The sequence below is a fragment of the Petaurus breviceps genome, unplaced genomic scaffold, assembly GCF_028583685.1.
Source record: "Petaurus breviceps papuanus isolate PSGF00001 unplaced genomic scaffold, PetGlider_PUasm1.0 181, whole genome shotgun sequence".
NCBI classification, from domain to species: Eukaryota; Metazoa; Chordata; class Mammalia; order Diprotodontia; family Petauridae; genus Petaurus; species Petaurus breviceps.
The window spans coordinates 26,077,702-26,097,384 of NW_027185784.1; the positions used below are offsets into that span (position 1 = coordinate 26,077,702).

The 19,683-nt window shown below is 39.7% G+C and overlaps 1 protein-coding gene across 2 annotated transcripts in view; it reads right to left on the reverse strand.

Annotated features, from left to right (window-relative positions):
* Nucleotides 1–8,885: 8,885 nt before the first annotated feature.
* Nucleotides 8,886–19,683, reverse strand: part of CLEC5A (C-type lectin domain containing 5A) — a 17,965-nt gene continuing 7,167 nt past the window's right edge. Inside the window, exons 5-9 of one of the 2 annotated variants that reach the window (XM_069087398.1) lie at nucleotides 19,075–19,143; nucleotides 17,114–17,182; nucleotides 14,403–14,539; nucleotides 11,584–11,690; nucleotides 8,886–9,355 (exon numbers count right to left, since the gene is read on the reverse strand). In XM_069087398.1, the coding sequence (XP_068943499.1) occupies nucleotides 9,241–9,355; nucleotides 11,584–11,690; nucleotides 14,403–14,539; nucleotides 17,114–17,182; nucleotides 19,075–19,143 (497 nt within the window). In that variant the 3' untranslated portion in view covers nucleotides 8,886–9,240. The remainder of the gene's footprint in view (nucleotides 9,356–11,583; nucleotides 11,691–14,402; nucleotides 14,540–17,113; nucleotides 17,183–19,074; nucleotides 19,144–19,683) is intronic. The other variant, XM_069087399.1, reaches the window with a different exon arrangement.

Below are 19,683 nucleotides of genomic sequence, written 5' to 3' on the forward strand. Positions count from 1 at the left end.
TGGTAGCTGCAAACCCTGAGAACGCGCTTGGGGTGCTTGCTGCTACATATGATTCAATGGATTTTGAACTAAATGGCTGAAACAAAAAAAATAGCCAACCTTTTTATGTTAAACTGACACTGACAGTCATCCTCTTCTCTTTCATACTCTCTTCTCTAGATTTTCACGATGATACTCTCTCCAAGTTCTTTTTCTAACTGGTTGGCCATTCCTTTTCAGTCTCCTTCGCTGGATCTTTATGTTACAACCACTAATCATGGGTGTTGTTCAAGGCTCTGTCATGGGCCTTCTTTTCTTTTCCCACCATACTATTTCGCTTATTGATCTTTTCAACTCCCAAGGAATCAATTATTTATTCTTAGGTTTATTTATCCAACTTTAATTTCTTTTGACCTCCAGTCTAACATCTCCAACTGCCCGTTAGACATATTGAATTGAACATCCCATAGTCATATTAAACATGACATGTCCAAAATGGAATTTATTTTCTTTCTCCTCAAACACTCCCATCTTCTGACTTTTTCTTTTACTGTCAACAGCACCACCATCCTCCCTATCAGTCGGGCTTGCAACCTGGATGTCATCTTTGTCTTCTCACTCTCACCTTCCGTGTCTAAACTGTTACCAAATCCTGTCTTGTTGATATAACCTTCACAACATCTCTGGTATATTGCCACTTCTCTCCTCTGACACTGACACCTCCTTGGGGCAGGCCCTCATCATCCCATGCCAATCACCTTCTGATTGACCTCCTTGCCTCAACTATCTCCCCACTCAAGTCCATCCTCTATTCAACTATTAAATTGATCTTTCTAAAGCACAGACAGACCATGTCACATACCTTCCCTACCTTTCAACAAACTTCACTGGTTCCCTGTTGCTGCAGGAACATTATAAAATTCTTTTTTTGGGGCGGCCAGGTAGCACAGTGAGTAAGAGCACCTGCTCCAGTGTCGGGATGACTTGGGGATCGAATCCAGGCTCAGACACTTAGCACCCACACAGAAACATCTGGCCATGTAACCTTGAGCAAGTTACTTAACCCTGATTGCTTTAAAAAAAATAAAATTCTTTTTTTGTCTTTTAAAGCCCTTAATAACTTTCATCTTCCTTACCTTTCCAATCTTCTTACACCCTTTTCACCTCTATGTACTCTAAAATCTAATTATTCAGGCCTCCTTGCTGTTCTTCATACTTGGAAGGTGGTTTCTAGTAGGGTATCCAAAGGATCTATGCTTGATCTTGTGCTGGTTTATATTTTTATCAATGTATTGGATAAAGATGGTATATTTGTTAGATTTGTAGATAACACAAAGTCAGGAGAAACTGCTAATGAGCTGAATGAGAGAATCAGGATTCAGAAAGCCTTGATAAACTAGGACAGTGGGTCATATATAAAATGAAAACTAGTTGGGATAAAAGTAAAATCTTAATTAAGTTAAGGTATTCAGTGGGTATTGACCTTAATGTGCTTTTATTTGTCTTACTTCCCATGTGTTCTGTGGGTATTCTGCTAAAAAGGTAAGTATTTGTCTGGTCTATTGCTCAGGACAACAAGGATGATAGAAATAATGATAATGGAAAGGAGAATGAGAGTCATTAAGAGAGGAGGGTACTATCAAAAGTATACACACACACACACACACACACACACATATATATATATACATATGGAGATATATATATACATATGGATATATATATATATATATACTTACATACATCTCTCTCTCTCTCTATCCCATATGATTGGTTACGTAAAGAGGGGGTATTGTAGTAGGGAGGAAACTGGGACCCAGTTTCCCTAGAGACAGCCGGAGATTACCTGAGTTTGGAACATCCTACTCTGGGGAAAAAGGAAAAAAGCCCTGATCCCTGACTCCCTTTCTCTCATTTAGGCTCTAGATCTCATTAAAAACTCCTTCCCAACACCATTCACTGTTTCTATGCAGTACCATTGTGGAGGGAGGAGAGAGGTGTGAGGAAGATTCTGAATTCCATGCCCTCCCTAATTTTATCACTGGGACAGACTCTGAAAACAACAACAAAGTTCGTTCTCTTTGCTTTCCTTGTGGGTGAGCGTCTGTGAATCATTAGTCAGGAAATCTTGGGTTGCATTGAATTGGGAGTTGGTGTTGTCATCACTGTACACACTTCCTTCTCAAAGAAGGAAGACATCGCAAGGTATGAGCAGAGTCAGGAGACAATGGTTATGAGCAGAGACAGTTCCTTTCACCTCAATTTGAACATCATAGAAAGGACAGACAAATCTCCCCACATTTCCAGGATACAGAGAAAATTCTACCTCCAGTTCCTGTGGATGATTACTCCTGACCTGGAAAACTGCCAACGGTCTGGGTCTACTCTTTCCTAGGGAAGTCGTCTTGTAATCACAGGAACGTGAATCTCAGATAGGACCTCTGCCTTTTCTCAAATAATAGGATCATAGATGTAGAGTGTCATTGGATATTGTCTTGTCCATCTTCCTTACTTTCTGGGTCAGGGAAATGAGTCCCAGAGAAGTTAAATTACTTGCCCCGGATTACATAGGTAGCGAGCAGTAGAAACACAAATTTAACTCAGGTATGGTGACAAGGGTTCAGGACTTTTTCTGCTATGCCCTATGCCATCCCCCCCCCCCACCAAAGCTTAGAATTCTAGCCTTTGCTGAGTTCAATCCTTCCAGCCCATTCATATTTATGAAAATATCTAAAGACAACATCAAGTTTGGTTGGTGGGGTGGACAATCCTCCTCATCCATTCCCATTCCTCTCCCTTGCTTTTTGTGTTTAATATTTATCATAGAATGAAGGGAAATAACGAGGTAGAGATACCAAAGTCCAGAACAGGGTGCTACTGGGAGGTTTGATAAATACTATTATTTTGATCTTCTAATCTGTCTTCCTGTTCCTCTCCCCCAGGTACATTTCACTCTGATCATACAGCCAAACATTATGAAGAAGACCTTGTTCTTTAGCCAGTATGCATCAAAAACCACTTCAATCCCTGTGTAGGTGTCCTTATTCATGGACAGTGTTTGTTGGCAGCTAATAACTGCTATTTACCATGAGTAATGGCAGTTCTAAACTTCAACTTCCACATAATCTACAGGTACATCTCCCCTAGCCAGCCTTTTTCCTAGACTTCTTTAGCTAAAAGCACTTTTTTTTGAGGACATAATGTTTCCCTTCTTCTGGGCAGCATGGCCAAAGAGAAGTCATTGTCATGTTATTAAAAAAAGAATTTATTAAGAACCTAGTGGGCAGCTAGATGGTACAGTGGATAAAATACTTGGCCTGGAGTCAAGAAGACTCATCTTCCTGAGTTCAACTCTAGCTTCAGACACTTATTAGCTCTGTGACCCTGGGCAAGTCACTTCCCCCTCTATGCTTCAGTTTCCTCATCTGTAAAATGAACTGGAGAAGGAAATGACAAGTCACTTCAGAATGTTTCCCAAGAAAATTGAAACTGGGGTTATAGAGAGTCAGACATGACTGAAAATAAATGAACAATAAAAAGTCTCTAATAGGTACCAGCCGTTGTGTCAAGGACTGGACATAAAAAGAAAGGCAAAAGCACAATCCTTAACTTCAAGGGAATTTATAGTCTAATGGAGGAGATATACAGTATAAATGGAAGGTAATGTCAAAGGGAGGGGACTAACTATAGAAGAACTCTGAAAGGCCTTAAAGGAAGCCAGAGTATCCAGGAGATGGAGAAAAGGAAAAAGAGTTTCAAGCATAGAAAACAGCTAATGAAAATAAGGCTGGGAGTTGAGAGGTGGAATGTCATGTTGGAAGAACAGCAAGAAGGATAGTTGTAGCTGAATTGTAGAGTATATGGAAGGGGAGGAGTTAAAATGTAAGAAGACTAGAAAGGTAGAAAGGGTCCAGGTCATGAAGGGCTTTAAAAGCCCAACAGATTTTACGTTTGATCCTGGAATCCATAGGGAGACACTAGAGTTTAATGAAGAGGCAGAAACATGGTTGGAGTTGTGCTTCAGGAAAATCGACTTGACAAATTAAGGATGGATTGGAATGATGAGAGATCAATCAGGAGGCTATTGCAATAGGCCAGGTGTGAGGTGGTGAGGGCCTGTATCATGGTATTGGTTGTGTGAAGGGCGATAAGGATAACTATATTTATACCTATGTAACATTGTGGAACTAGAAATGAGTGCCACTGAGGAGCTGAAGATGACATTGAGGCCATGAAGTGTGAATGACTGGAAAGAGATTCAATGGTGGTTTCCACAGTCATAGGAACATTCAGAAAAGTGTAGAATTTTGGGGGCATGATAATGACTTCTACGTTGAGCATATTAAGTTTGAGGTCTTATCTGAGATGTCTAAGAGGCAACTGGAAATGCAAGATTGAATTTCAGGAGAGAGGTTAGTGCTTGAGATCCATGGATCCAAGAGTCATCTGCATAGAGATATCTACACAGAGTTGAACCTACCAGAGCTGATGAAATAACCAAGAGTATATATAGAGAAGGGGTCTTATGATAGAGCCTTGGGTGGCAGTACGGGGAACACATGTGATTAGTGAGTGTGACCTGGAGGATGAACCAGTATTGGAGACTTTGGAAGGAGCATTCATACAGGTAGGAAAAGAACCAAGAGAGAGGCATTACAAATGTCTAGAGATAAGAGATTTTTGAGAAGAGGGTGATCAGTAGTGTCAAAGTCTTGGTAGAGGTCAAGAAGGATGAGGATAGAGTTAAAGTCATTAGCTATAGCAATTATGAGATCACTGGGAACTTTGAAGAGACATGTTTGGATCGAATGATGAGGGAGGAAGCCAAAATACAGAGAACATAGAAGAGCAAGAGAAGAGAAATTGAGATGTCCGTTGTACATGGCTTTCTCAAGAAGTTTAGCCATGGCTAAAGAGAAGGTGTATAGAATGATACCTAGCAGGGGATGGCGGATCAAGTGATAATTTTTAAAGGACAGGGGAACATGGGTGTGTTAAGTTCTGAGCACCAGTTTATAAAGGGCATAGACAAGCTGCTGTATGTCTAGAAAGTAATTTGGATGTTGAGTAGACTATAAACTTACTGCACGATGATAAATTGTAGGAAGTAGGATGTGAAGACTGTAAAAGAAAATATTTAGAAGGAACATAAGAGTTACCCTGAAATATTAAAAGGGTTATAATTTTTAATAACTTTTTCAATTATATGTCAAAACCCCCAATTTTAACATTTGTTTTTAAAAAACATGAGTTCGAAATTCTCTCCTTCTTCCACTCCCCTCCCCCTCATTGAGAAAGCAAGCAACTTGATACGGGTTATATATGTGCAGTCCTACAAAACCTATTTTCATATTAGTCATATTGTGATAGAAAATATAGCCCCCAAACAAACGAAAAAAAAACCCAAGAAAAAAAGAAAGCTTTAAAAAAAGTATGTTTTGATCTGTATTTAGACTCCATCAGTTTTTTTTTTTCTGGAGGTGGATAGCATTTTTCCACAGTAAGTCCTTCAGAATGGTTTTAGATCATTGAGTTTTTAAGAATAACTGTCATTTACGACTGATCTTCTTATAATATTGCTATTAATGTGTACATTCTTCTTCTGATTCTGATTACTTCACTTTGCATCAGTTCATGTAAGTCTTTCTAGATTTTTCTGAAGGCATCCTGCTCATTATTTCTTATAGCATAATAGTATTCCATCACAATCATATACCACAACTTATTTACCCATTCCCTAATTGATGGGCATTCCCTTAGTTTCCAATTCTTTGCTATCACTAAAAAAGCTGCTATAAAAGTTTTTGTATATATAGGTCCTTTTCCTTTTTTAAAAATCTCTTTGGGATATCAAATAGTGATATTGCTTGGTCAAAGGTATGCATAGTTTTATATAGCCTTTGGGATGTACACACACACACACATTCACACAAAATTGCTCTCCAGAATGGGTGGATCAGTTCACAACTCCACCAACAGTGCATTAGTGTCCCAATTTTCCCACATGCCCTCCAACTTTGTTTTATATTTAAACTAGCCTATTTTTACTATCATTGGCTAAATAAGGATTTTTTCAGTGGAATGGCAAGGATCAAGTGTCCTATGTGTTCAGTGATCCCAAGGAAATCTTTTGTCCAGTTTTCTAGTGAAATCACCCTTTCTGTTACTGAGATCCTTGGACAAATTACAGTGTGCCCTGTCTGTGGAAGGGATACCTGGAGATACTTTGTCTGGAGTTGGATTAACCTCTTTGGTGAAGGAGACAGCTAGGTGGCAAAGTGGATGGAGTGCCAGGCCTGAAGTCAGGAAGACTTGTCTTCCTGAGGTCAAATCTTGTCTCAGACACTTACTAGTTGCTTGACCCTGGGCAAGGCATTTAGCTATTTTCAGCAATTCAGTGATCTAACACGATTCATCTACTTGCAGATAAAGAACTGAGGGAGTTCAAATGCATATTGAAGTACACTTTTTTAAACCTTCTTTATTTTTTTATTTTGTTGTTTGTTTTTTGATCTATGTTTTCTTTCACAACATGACTAATATGGAAATATTTTCCATCACTGTATGTATAACTTTTATAAAATTGTTTGTCTTCTAAGGTGGTGAGAATTGGGCGAGAGGGACAGAATTTGGAACTAATTTTTTTTTTGCTTTTTGGAGGGCAATTGGGTTAAGTGACTTGCCCAAGATCACACAGCTAGTTTTTGTGTTAAGTGTCCGAGGCTGGATTAGAACTCAGGTCCTCCTGACTCCAGGGCTGGTGCTCTATTCACTGTGTCACCTAGCCATCCTAGAACTAAATTTTTTTAAATGAATGTCAAAAATTGTTTTTACATGTAATTGGAAAAAAAATTTATAAAAAAGAATTCAAGGTCACCTCAATGCTATGATGAAACATCAGAAAAGGACTTTTAAAACATTCTCTCTCTCCCAAACTTCTACCTAAAAAGTCAATTCCTCAATAATCATGATCCCCCACAACCTTAAATCCTTTTGTGCCAAACTTGCTATTTTCCCTTAGATCTTTCCCTCATGCTCTCTCTATCTGAGGAGAAATTTCTAATATCTCCATGATCACTTTTATCTACATAGAAGTTGGCAGCTAGGTGGTGCAGCGGATAGAGCACTGAGCCTGGGGTCAGGAAAACCCGAGTTCAAAGCCAGCCTCAGATACTTTCTAGCTGTCACTTAACCTTGTTTGCCTCAGTTTCCTCTTCTGTAAGATGAGCTAGAGAAGGAAATGACAAACTACTCCAGTTCTGTAGCCAAGAAAACCCTAAATGAGGTCATGAAGAGTCAAACGTGACTGAAATGACTGAACAACAACATAAGCAGCTATATAGGTACAAATAAGGCAGGCTGTGAGAGATCACCGGCTTAGAAACCTGTTTTAGGGAGCAAATGCGCACATGTAGCCTCTTGGTCTTACAAATAAAAGTAGAAGGAACTGAGGGAGAGGACTAAATGAAGACTTGATAGCCATTTATAAATACTGGAAGGATTGTAATGTAAAAAGAATAGACTAGCTCCATAATGGGGGCAGCTAGGAGACACAGTAGATCAGAGCACTGGGCTTGAAATCAGGAAGACTCATCTTCATGAGTTTAAATCCAGCCTCAGACATTTACTAGCTGTGTGACCCTGGGCAAGTCACTTCACCCTATTTGCTTTAGTTCCCTCATCTGTAAGATGAGCTGGAGAAATAAATGGCAAACCACTCTAGTATTGTTGCTAAGGAAATCCCAAAAATTGGGCCAAGAAGAGTTAGACATGACTGAACTACAACAAGTTTCATATTGTTTTAGGAGGAAATGTTATGAGCTAAAAATGAAAGCCATGAAAAGATATTTCTAGTTGATACCAACACATAATAATGTAAAACAAAGTTGTTCAGCTGACTTTCACTAGATAGTGAATCATACATGAGGGTTTGCTGGTGAATATTTAATTACCAGCTCTCCAAAAGGAAAAAAAAACAAACTATAGGTGACACTCTTAAATGTAATCTGCCCTAATAACACTTTCTCTATCACTTTCCTAAGCTTAGATAACCAATAAAGCAGACCCTGATCAGTAGTCTTTGGTGATTTCTGAGCGTCTCTCCAAAGTTGGTTCTAGTGGGCTTCAGGGCTTCGGCTCACTCCTGACCCCATGGAGCTGAAGCTATCCAAGCTGAGGCTGGATGCTAGAAAGGATGGCTGGCTATATTAGTGATGAGAGTAGTCTAGGTCTGTAAGGTCCCTTTCAACTCTTAACTTTACCTTTCTATTGTACCACAGTGTCCAGTCAAGATGTTGGGACACTTAAGTTATGCCATAAACCTATCTCTTGTGGTCGGCTGTATCCTGGTTTCCTAACTTCCCTTTGCTAGATCAGGTCTATGTAAATTATTTTTAAAAAAAGTATTAACAATCATGGAGGGACAGCCAGGTGGTATATTGGATAGAGTACTGGCCCTGGAGTCAGGAAGACTTGAGTTCAAATTCAACCTCAAAAACTTATTTGCTATGTGGGCAAGTCTCTTGACCCCGATTGTCTCAAAAAAAAAAAAAAACCCAACAGCAACAACAACAATAACAATCCAATCATGTAAAGAAGTCAATATGTTGATATATGTGTGTGTTCATAGCTGGTCCTATTTAGAATAGTTAGCTGCCCACACAATAAGATTCAAAGGATGCTTTTAAAGAAATATCCCAAGCCAAAAGGCTGATAGCACTCATAATCAAACCTCAAACCACTCTGAATGAGATTTTCCTTACTTTCTAATAGACCACATCTCAGAACTGTTGTGGCAATGCTTTTGCTACCACCAATCTCTGCAGAATACCTGGATTTCTGTAGCTCTAGTGACCTAGAAAAGGATGAAAGTCATTTTTCTTTTCTCTAATTCAATCAAGACACAGTGGTGTGGAAAAGTTTTATCAGGCAATTAAGGGACAAAATAAAATAAAACATAATAAAGTACATAAGCTTAGGTTTCAGGGAGATAGAAAGCACCTATTGAATTTTTTCTCATGATCCTCTGCCTTCAAATATATTTTTCTAAGTCCTGGGCATTTCTGCCTCTAACCAATGCCATCCTTTCTGGGTCCAGAGACAATGACGGATGGCTTAATGATGGATCCTGGATGGGTTAAGAGTGAAGAGATGGTTTGAGAGGCGCTTCCCCAGGTGAGGGCTCCCCCATGGCCTTGGTGTGTGTGTTGGAGGCATGTCCCTTTCTCCCCAACTTAGGGAGCTGTGCCAAAATAATGGGGATTACGAAGCTCTCTTTTCACATATCCATCGATGGGAAATTTCACAAGATGACTTGTCCACTGTGCCACTTAGTCCTATAGTCCCGCAGTCAAAATTTGGTGTGTCATCTGTAATGCTGGGTGGAGAGAGAAGGGAAGGTCAGGATAGCTACATGATGAGGCATTAGAGGCATGATCCAGACTTGAATAGTAATTGGGTCTCATTTTTGGTACTTCCTATGGCTAAGTGTTCCTCAGATCACTTTGCACAAACAGAATTCCTTACCTCTCTTCTGCCCCTTCTTTTCCAACAATTCATGGCCCTTGTCTACTTTGAAACCTGACTCGAAACTTACCTTCTCAGTCCATATGGACAAACATTTCTCAAAGTATAATGAGTGGTGTTCTGAAAGCTGACTAGTCATTGTTTTGTAATTCAGAACACATTTTCAGATAGAAACAGTGTTAAAAATAGCAAATTCCCAGGATATTCCACAAAAATCCATTTTATTCACGATATAACTGAAGTGTAGAAGTCTCTTTGCTAGCTTTAGTCTGGGGCCTCAGAAGGGCAAGCCATTCAGGAGGATGGAACAGGGAATGAAAAAGAAAATGGAGGAAGAAGAGGACTATGGTTTGTCTTTGGCGTCCTTCCTTCTCCCTTTATGCATCTCCCACCAGCTAGGGGACTCTTGCTTGGCTCCTAGTATGCTTCTCTGTCTTTCTCCTTCTGTAGGACCTCATTTAGGATTGTATTCCCCTGAAAAATATTCCACACTCCAAATAATCCACCTCTTCCTTCAACCAGAACTTCTATTCCATTGCCATTCAGTCGTGTCTGACTCTTTGTGACCTCATTTGGGGTCTTATTGCCAAAGATACTGGAATGGTTTGCCATTTCCTTCTCCAGTTTCATTTTACAGATGAGGAAACTGAGGCAAACAGTGCTAAGTGGCTTAACCAAGGTCACACAAGTTAGTATCTGAAATCTGATTTGAACTCAGGAAGAGAAGTCTTTCTGATTCCATGCCTGGCACTGTACCACTGAGCTGCCCCTCCAATCCCATCAGAGTCCATAATCTTTAGAATTTTAGGAAGAATGCATTTTAAGCAAAGTGGTTCACATTAAGTTACAATTAGCCCCTTAACCCTGCTTAAATGAATCTCTAATTGATAGAATTGCAAGAAAGTTTAATAAAGTGAAGTGAAAAAACTCAGGGGACAAGGATAGTTAAAAATTTGGAGCAAAAAGACCGCTGCCTGTGATAGTCACTCTGTCAGAGCTTCTGAGCTGTTCCTGCTCTTTAAAAATATTTCCCCTGCTTTTGAAACAACAAATTCTTGAAAATTCCCAATGACATCTATGGTTGCACCATCTGGGCAGTGGCTACATAATACAGAGAGGTAAGGGACAGCAACTGCTATTTTTAGGTGGAGATACATAGACATAGAATTGGATGGGAACCTTAGATGTTATATAGTCTAATCCTCTCCTTTTAAGATAGGAAAACTGAAACCAAGTGGCTTGGTTATGGCCATAGAAACATTAAATAGCAAATCCAGGATTCAAACACAGGTCTTCTGACTTATGATCCAGAGAGGTGGTGCAGTGGATAGGGTACCGGACCCCAGTCCAGGAAGAATTGAGTTCAAATTCAGCCTCAAACACTTCCTAGCGTTGTGACTGGACAAATCACTTAAGCTTTGTCTTCCTCAGTTTCCTCAATTTTAACATAGGGACCATAATAGTACCAAGTCCCAAAGTTATTGTGAGGATCAAATGAGATAATACTTGTCAAGCTCTTAGCAAACTGTCTAGATGCTTGGCTGCGACCTTTTGACTGAGTCCAAGTTTTACAGAACAGCCTTTTATTAAGGAGATTTGTTCTGTGAAATTTGGATTCAGTAAAATCACTTGATCTCACTTGAGGACCTAGAGGACCACATGTGGCCTCGAGGCTGAAGGTTTCCCACCCCTGGCCTAACACACAGTAGGTGCTTAATAAATACTTCTGTCACTGTGTCATGCTGGCTCAATATACTTTAAGCATATTGTATGCCTCAGTCTTGCTGTCTCTACAATGAAATGATCACGTTTATGCCCGGATGTCATTTAGCTGGCTAATTTCTAACCTGAACACTCATTTCTGATAAGCTCTTTACATCTTCTTTGTCTGAGATTCTTCTTCTGAGCATGCTGTGTTTGTAGGCCCTTGAAGGGAAGTGGTTCAGTAAGATAGGCAGGAAAGAGGAGGAAGAATAAGGAGGACCAATTCTATGTGTATTGAGCAGTCCCTGACAGCAGAATCATGGATCATGTCCTCTGCATCACATCAAATGAAATTCCCAAAGTCTGTCTACTTACTTGACCTTGAATCCTGAGCCGTCAATCCACTGCCACCTTTTTTGTGATTGCTGGTATCGAAGGCCAATGAAATATACCTCTAAACCAGCCCTCTGCTGGAGAAACCTCTGCAAAGGAAATTAGGCCAGTGACAAGTCACATTGCCCGGACTGAGACCATAGAAGTGACTGTCCCTGGTTCAGCGAGGGGTTATTTCTCAGTTTTATAGTAAGTTCAATGTTTACTAATGAAAGGAACCAGCAATGTACAGAAACCAAACAGCGAATAATTCAGATGACTTAGGTAACAGCAACAATAACCCAACACTGTGAAATGTTGTGATTGCACCCTCCAAGACTCCCTTCACCAAAACGATAGCAAAAACAAGGAGCAATGACAACATTATGTTCTGCTTAAACTATGTTCCCTTGGCCATATCCTAAGAGAAGTCAGCCTCGAGTGGCATAAAGATTTTCAAATAATTTATAAAGAGATAATAATGAACAATATATTGCAAACAGAGTTCAAATCCTGGGTCTGCTATTGACCAGTTATTTCTTGGGCAAGTCATTAAACTCTCAGGACCTCAGTTTCCTCACCTGTAAAATGAGGTAGAGGGTCTCATTATATGATGATTATCCCGAATATGTACTGTCTACAAGTCTAGAATTTGAGTTCATAAAATTAGAGCTAGGAGAGTCGTTAGATACCATCTGCTCATACTTCCTCATTTTATAGATGATACAACCTCAGCTTAGAGGGGTGAGTGATTGGCTCAAAGTCATACTGTATATAGTAGAGTTGGGATTTGAATCCACTCATTTTCCACATTTGTTCTTCTCCTGTTCCTACAGGAAACCCCCAACCCCTAGAAAAAAGCCTGCCACAAAGCATCTCTCTTTCATGCTTTTTATATTTCATGCTTTTAGCTTCACATATCTCCTGTCATGCCCCATTAGTCCTATACAGTCGTACTCTGCCTGGTTCTGTCATCCCATCTTAGGAATAACAATATCACAGAATCTTAAAGTTGCAAGGTGCTTCAGAGGGCATTGAGACCAAGATCTCCAGGATCAATATCTCTGGCATGTGATCATATGTTGTTATTTGTTGTTCAGTCATGGCTGAGTCTTTGTGACCCCATCTGGGCTTTGCTTGGCAAAGATACTGGAGTGGTTTGTCATTTCCTTCTCCAGCTTATTTTACAGATGAGGAAAACAAGGTTAAGTGACTTTCCTAGGATCACACAGCTAGTAAGTATCTGAGGTTAGATTTGAATTCAGATCTTCCTGACTCCATGTCTAGCACTCTACTGCACCACCTCACCACCCAAAGTGGTTGTCCTTCTTAAAAGTCTCTGGTGACAATGAGAATACCTACCTGTGGTCAGTGATTCTGAGAGTAGTCTTGTGAGGAGGTAGGAGGTGTAGAATGAAGGCTGTCATTCAAAGCCCTTTGTAGCTTTCTTGCCCCCACTCCTCCACTTTTCCAGTCTTCTTATACCTTCTACTCCCCAACACTAAGGAGTCTTTGATCTCATGACACAGGCCTCCTTGTTCTTCACACAAGATACTTCATCTCCCAAGTCCATTTTCACTCACTGACCTCCCACTCCTGAAATCCTCTCCCTGCTCATCTCCACTTCCCCTGCCTTCCTTCAAGTCTTAGCTAAAATCCTACTTTCTACAGGGCCCCTTTCTCAATCTCTTTTAATTCTAGTCCTTTCCCTGGGTTGATTATTTCCAATTTATCCTATTACTTATTTGCACATAGTTATTTTCATTGTCTCTCCCACTAGACTATGAATTCCTTTAGGGTAGGGAATGCCTTTCGCCTTTCTTCGTATCCTCAGTACTTAGCACAGTGTCTGGAACATGGTAGGTACTTAATAAATGTTTATTGACTGTAAGCACAACTCAAACTGTAGAATCAAAGAATCATAGGTTTAGGAACCCCCAAGGCCATTTATTCTAACTCCCTCCTTTTATAGATGAAAAAACACTGAGGCCTAGGAAGGCTGTGATTTGCCCATGGTCACACAAGCAATGTGTTAGAAATGGGACTAGTTTTGAAAATTCTTTTTAAAAAAAATTCTCTTTTTATTTTATTTAGATTAACAAGAATTTTTTTCTTTCCCCATGAAGAAAAGAAAAAAGATAAACAACAACAAAAAGAAAAAAAAACAAAACAAAATGTTGAAAACAAAGCAATATGCTTAATCAAGCCAAGTTGTCGTTGCTATTGTGTTTTTCTAAGAGGACCAGTGACATCATGGGGATGTTGACTAGTTCCTGAATTGGATTTAGTGAGGCTGAGTCATACAAAGTTGTCAGCCTCACTCTCTCTTCTAGAGTCATCAAAGTCTAGTGGCAAGACAAAAGTCAAGATGACTGGCGATGGCCTGGGAGGCATTAGATAGCCTTGACATATTTGATAGCTGACCAAGCTCTAAGAGCTCCATAGCACCAGCATCTGCTGCCTTCACGGCCATTGAAACAGATTGTTCTCATTCATTCATTCTAGTACTATACCAAGTAGCCTCTCAAGTGACCTCTGATTCTCACATTCTTTCCCATCAAAATCTCCATCTCCTTTTAGCTCTAGCTCTAGCTGGAATGCCCCTCTTGGTAGCTGGGCACTCCCCTAGGATGCCAAGGCCATTGTCTTTCTTATAAGTGAAAGGCTAAGCACTGTAATTATCACTCCATTAACTGAACTTGGTGCATACACCAAATGGGGATAGGAAGGCAGATTCTCACCCCTGCTCCAAAAGCAGGTACTTCCTTCCTGCCCAAGGCTCTAGAATGTGTTCTTTTCACCTTCTGGCTTGATGTTCTCACCTGCTCCTCTGTGTCGTTGATAACTACCAGTGTAGCCCCTTCATTAGAGCATCTAGTCCGACTATTGTTCCAGTTTTCTTCATTGGCAGAGAAGAAATAGCATCTCCCCTTATGAAGATCCCACCGAATGGGGCAGTCTGGAGGATGAGAAAAGACAATAAAGGGAGACTGTGAGAAAGCAGTCACTTGGGGAGGGATGAAGAATTGGAGGAATAAAACAAATAGGGAACAAATAAAGAGAAATTCAGACTATTCCTATGGCATATATCTGCTATTATAGGTTTTTCTGTATTAACTTTTATTCTGTATTTCTGTTTTAACTTTTAAAATAAAATATAGGTTCCTTGAGAACAATGACAGTTTTAGTATTTAGCACTTTTCACACTGTAGTTATTTAAGAGATGTTTGTTGAATTATGTATTCTTATCTCCCAACCCCCATCAACCAGTATCTAACAAAGTCTGGAAGTGTTATATATAATTATTTGGAAGGCAAAGAGTCTGAAATTACATTAGAAATCTTTTTTTTGTCCAGTAATCCACAGGTGCTAAATACTAAGGGTTTAGATTTACATAGGGGTAGTAAAAATGGAAAGGAATAGACAGATCCCAGAGGGTGCAGAAAGAATCAAAGCCACTTAGTGATTGAATAACTATAGAGGAAAAGGAAGAGTCTAAGAGGACTGGAGACTGGAAATGATGGTACCATTGAAAGAAATTACTTATTTGGAAGAGGGAATTTATTTTTATGGGATTGGTAATGAGTTTGGTTTTGAACAGATTAGGTTTGAACTGACAAGGGATCATTCAAGTTGAGATGTTTTAGGAAGGTAGGGGAAAGGAAGTTTTGTGAGAGTTTGGGAAATGAGAGGGAAGGAAAAGGATAAGTTGGGAAAGATAAAGGGGAAAGATTTTGAAGAAGCAGTTTGTAATGCAACAGAAAGATTAAACAGAATAAGTTCAGAGTAAAGTCCATTATATTTTAGAAGAAGGAGGTCACTGGTGACCTTCTTGGGAATAGTTGTAATAATATGTTCTGGATGGAAGCCAGATTGAAGAGGTTAAAGAGAGATTGGTTGGTGAGGGAATGGAAATATTGGCCTAGTTCACTAGTTCAGGAAGTCATCGAATAAGTGCCCTCAAACTTCCCTCGTCCATAACCATATCTACCATCCCTTAATAGGCAGTATGGTACCTCTTTAGTAGTAAAGAGAGGATTGAACTTGGATCAGGAAAACTGGCTTGATTTTTGGTTCTGATATTTGCTGAAAGCCAAGTTTACCTCTGCCTCAGTTTCCTCAAATGTAAAATGACAATTGTAAAATGACAATTTTATTAGTAATCTCTCTCTTCAACTTTGTCTTCTAACTTTCATGAAGTCCCAGCTAAAATCCCAAATTTTGCCAGTCTCCCTTCATATTAGTTTCTTCCTTCTAAGATTACCTCTAATTTGTCCTGTCTGTAGTTTGTTTGTACATAGTTGTTTGCATGTTTTCTCCCCACCAGATTGAGAGCTTTTAGAAAGCAGGAGTTGCTTTGCCTTTCATTGTATTCCCAGTGCTTAGCATGGAGCCTGTCACATAACGGGGCTTAATAAATGCTTGTTGACCATGTTTTGAGCAAAGTGCTTTGTGAAACTTAAAGTGAAATCAAGTTATCTATTATTATCTTCCTAATTATCCCAAGAAAACCTCCCAAAGCACCACTTACAAATAGCCAAAGAGCTCTAGGAGAAAGGAGGAAGGAGGGAGAGGTTGGTTTATTAAGGTATGTGCATAAAATCTCTCTTTTCCCTGGTTAAAAAAAAAGTTTTCTTTTTCACTTGCTAATTCATTTCTGAGAAATGATATCTGTTTTCATCCAGGTGATTTGGTACCCTAGGAAAGTGATTTCTACCTTACTATTTATTATAATTGAATTCCATAGGGATGAAATAACTTGGATACTCTTCTTGAATTTATTAGAATAAAATCACATTTTTAGTTTATACCAAAAAGTTTTCTCTTCTACCTAAATTGATCCTGTTCTCTTTAGTACTTGGGTGATCTTGGTCCCTCTGAAGAGGGACAGTAGACAGAACTAAGATGCGGTTTTATTGATAATTTCTTTGGAAGGTACAGTACAGTACAGTAGGTGTACAGTAGTTGTTGAGTCATTTTCAGGCACGTCCGACATGATCTTAAAGCCCATTTAGTCCAACTCCCTTCATTTTACAGACGAGAAATTGAAATCCAAAGAAGTTAAGTTAACTTGTCTAAGATCATATAGAAAATAAGTATCAGAACTAAGATTTTAACCCAAGTACTCTGACTCCAAATTCAGTGCTCTTTATATGGTACCATGTATCTTCTCTGGACCTCAGTTTCCTTATCTGTCAAATGAAAGGGTTGTCTCTAAGATCCCTTCCAATGATGACATTTTATGATTTTACAATGGTTTTTCTCTTCAAAACTATAATTCCTGAATTTCTTTATCTTCTTGCTCCTCTGTGCTGCTCCCTAATTTCCTATGTAGAAAGAGGAATAGTAGAGAAATAGAGAGAAGGAAAGAAGGAATGAAATAAAAAAGGAAAAAAGGAAGGAAAGGGTGAATACAAGAGTGGCAATAACTTGACCATTAGGAGAAAAGGATGTCAGAAAGGGGATATTAGGAAGAGATTATCTACAATCCAGAACATTGAAGCCAAATGGTGAAGGTTTCCCTAGAAATTACCTGTTCCCCTGTTTTCTGGAGTGATGTATCTGAAGTTCCCTTCAGAGGTGACAGGTAAGGTTGAAGGAACTGCAAATAGAACCAATTGTTCATCTTGAAGAACATCTGTTCATCTGAAGAAAACCAGGGCTCAAATCTTGACTTTCCTATTTACTACATATGACCTCTCTGAACCTCAATGTCCTCATCTGTAGAACAAGAGAGCTGGAGGTCAAAGGTAACTCCCACCTCTAAATATGAATGTCTTTCAAAACCCAGCTCAAGAATCATCTTCTTCAAGCAATCTTCCACCCCCATCCTGCACACAATTTTTCTTTGAATTTCCTCTGCACTTTTCTAAGGGTACTGGGTCTTGTATGCCATACTTATTTTGCATGTTTATACTTCGCGTTCAGAGTGCTTGGTCTATGCTTATTTTGTAAACCCTGTAGCTGTGGTCATAGCAGGGAGTGGTAACTGTTGACAAGTGGAATGTCAAGGTTCCAGTCCCTTGTTTTCTGGTTCACAAGGCTGAGACTGATTAGGATTCTGATGCTGGTTCACAAGGCTTAGTATGCTAAGGATGCTCTTGAAATGGAAGAAAAGGGACAAGAGGAGGAAGATGGTGGTGGTGATGGAATCTTAATAAAGCTGCCCCCAGTACCAATATTCTAACTTCCTTATAGGCCTCACTGAAGACCAGGCCCACTGCCCCTACCTAATCACTCACCTTGCCCCCACTCAATATCCTAATGTCTTCATATATGTCTCACTGTTCACTAGAACAAAGGGTATTCCATGAACTCATATGGCGTGTCCATGTGATGGGATCCGAGCCATTGACTCTATCTAGCCACTGCTCCCAGACCCATTACTCATTTTTCCTTCAGAAACAGTAGGTGTATCCCTGAACTCAACCACAATCACATCCATCTAGTCTCAGACAGGACCACAATACTCAGCCAGTCAGAAAGCAGCACCACCAGGTTGCCCAAGCAGGTTGCTGACCCCAAAACAATAGAAGGGACTTTCCCTAAGTAGGCACCTGAGCAGTAATAGCAACAATTGCCCTTTAGGTGAACTTATGACCTAGAGAAGCTTATTATAATATCATTATCATACATACATACCCTCCCAAATGGGTTTTTCTGTATGCATTGTGAATAATCACATGGGTAATTCAACTGTGACTGGGACTCCTCCCCTATTACCTAATTCCTTAATGAACCCCTCCTACCTTTTCAATATTCATAATTTCTGTTATGTAATTGCATCTTTATCCTTTAAAAATTCATCTTGCTTTCTCTGAAATTGTTGGTTCCTCTTGGAACTTAGCCCGCTTCATGACAGGCGTCCATCTCAATAAATGCCTACACTTGGATTAGAGGTCTAACCCTGAATTCTTTGAGACACTTCCACCACAACACATCATGAAACTGAAACAGTGCTAGCTGGTCTATGTGTCACTGAAGTTATGCAGACTAGACTTCACATACATTTGGAGCTGTAGAGTTTTTTTTTTTTTTTGCCTTTTAGAGGGCAATTGGGGTTAAGTAACTTGCCCAAGGTTACACGGCTAGTTTTTTGTGTGTGGGTGTTAAGTGTCTGAAGCCGGAACTGACCTCAGGTCCTCTTGACTCTGGGGCCGGCACTTTACTCACTGAGCCCCCTAGCTGCCCCTAGAGTTCTTTACCTAGCGCATATTCAAAAAATATTGAAATAAGGTAGCAAAGAGTTAGAGAGTGAAGTCATGGGAGAAAGGGAAGGGAATGGAAGGAAAGAGAGGGCAAGGGAGGAAAAGAAGAAGGAGGAAGATAGAGAAGGGAAAGAGAGGAAAGACCAAGGGAGGGGAGAGAGAGCAGAATTTGAAAACATGGGTGGTAGTAACTGGACAATTAGGAGAGCAAGATGTCATGAAGGTGAGAAGAAGTCGCCAAGAGACCAGATTGAAGTCAAGTGGGAAAGGTCCCCCTAGAAGTTACCAGTTTTGCTGTTTTCAGTGGTGAAGTTATTGGAGTTCTCTTCAAGTGTAGTGGGAGATGTCCATGACACTGTAAACAGAACAGTTGCTGGTCTTAGCTCTGGGCTCAATTCTGAACACTCATATTTTTTATCTGTTTCCCTGGAGAGATTACTAACTTTACAAACCTCAATTTCTTCCTTTGTGAAGGGAGAAGATGGAACTCTAATGTCCCTTCCAACTAGGAATTCTGTGAACTTTTTTCCAAAACCCAGCTCAAGAATTGGCTTCTATAAAAAAGCTTTCTTAGGTGACCAAAGCCTCATTTCTACCTAGGGCACATCCTTTCTTTGAATTTCTTCATCACTGTGCTTTATCAGTGAACACCACATAGTCTTTTATTGATTTTTGTCCTCCAGTTATGACACACTCCAATTTTATGTCTAGCACTGCAAATTTATGCTTACTGTTTATTTATAGTAAACCAATATGCTGTCTTTCCATTTTTTCTTATCTCCTGATTCTTTCCCTGGCAAATATAAACATGGTCAAGTCCCTTTCTTTCTTCCTTTCTTCCTTCCTTCCTTTCTTTCTTTCTTTCTTTCTTTCTTTCTTTCTTTCTTTCTTTCTT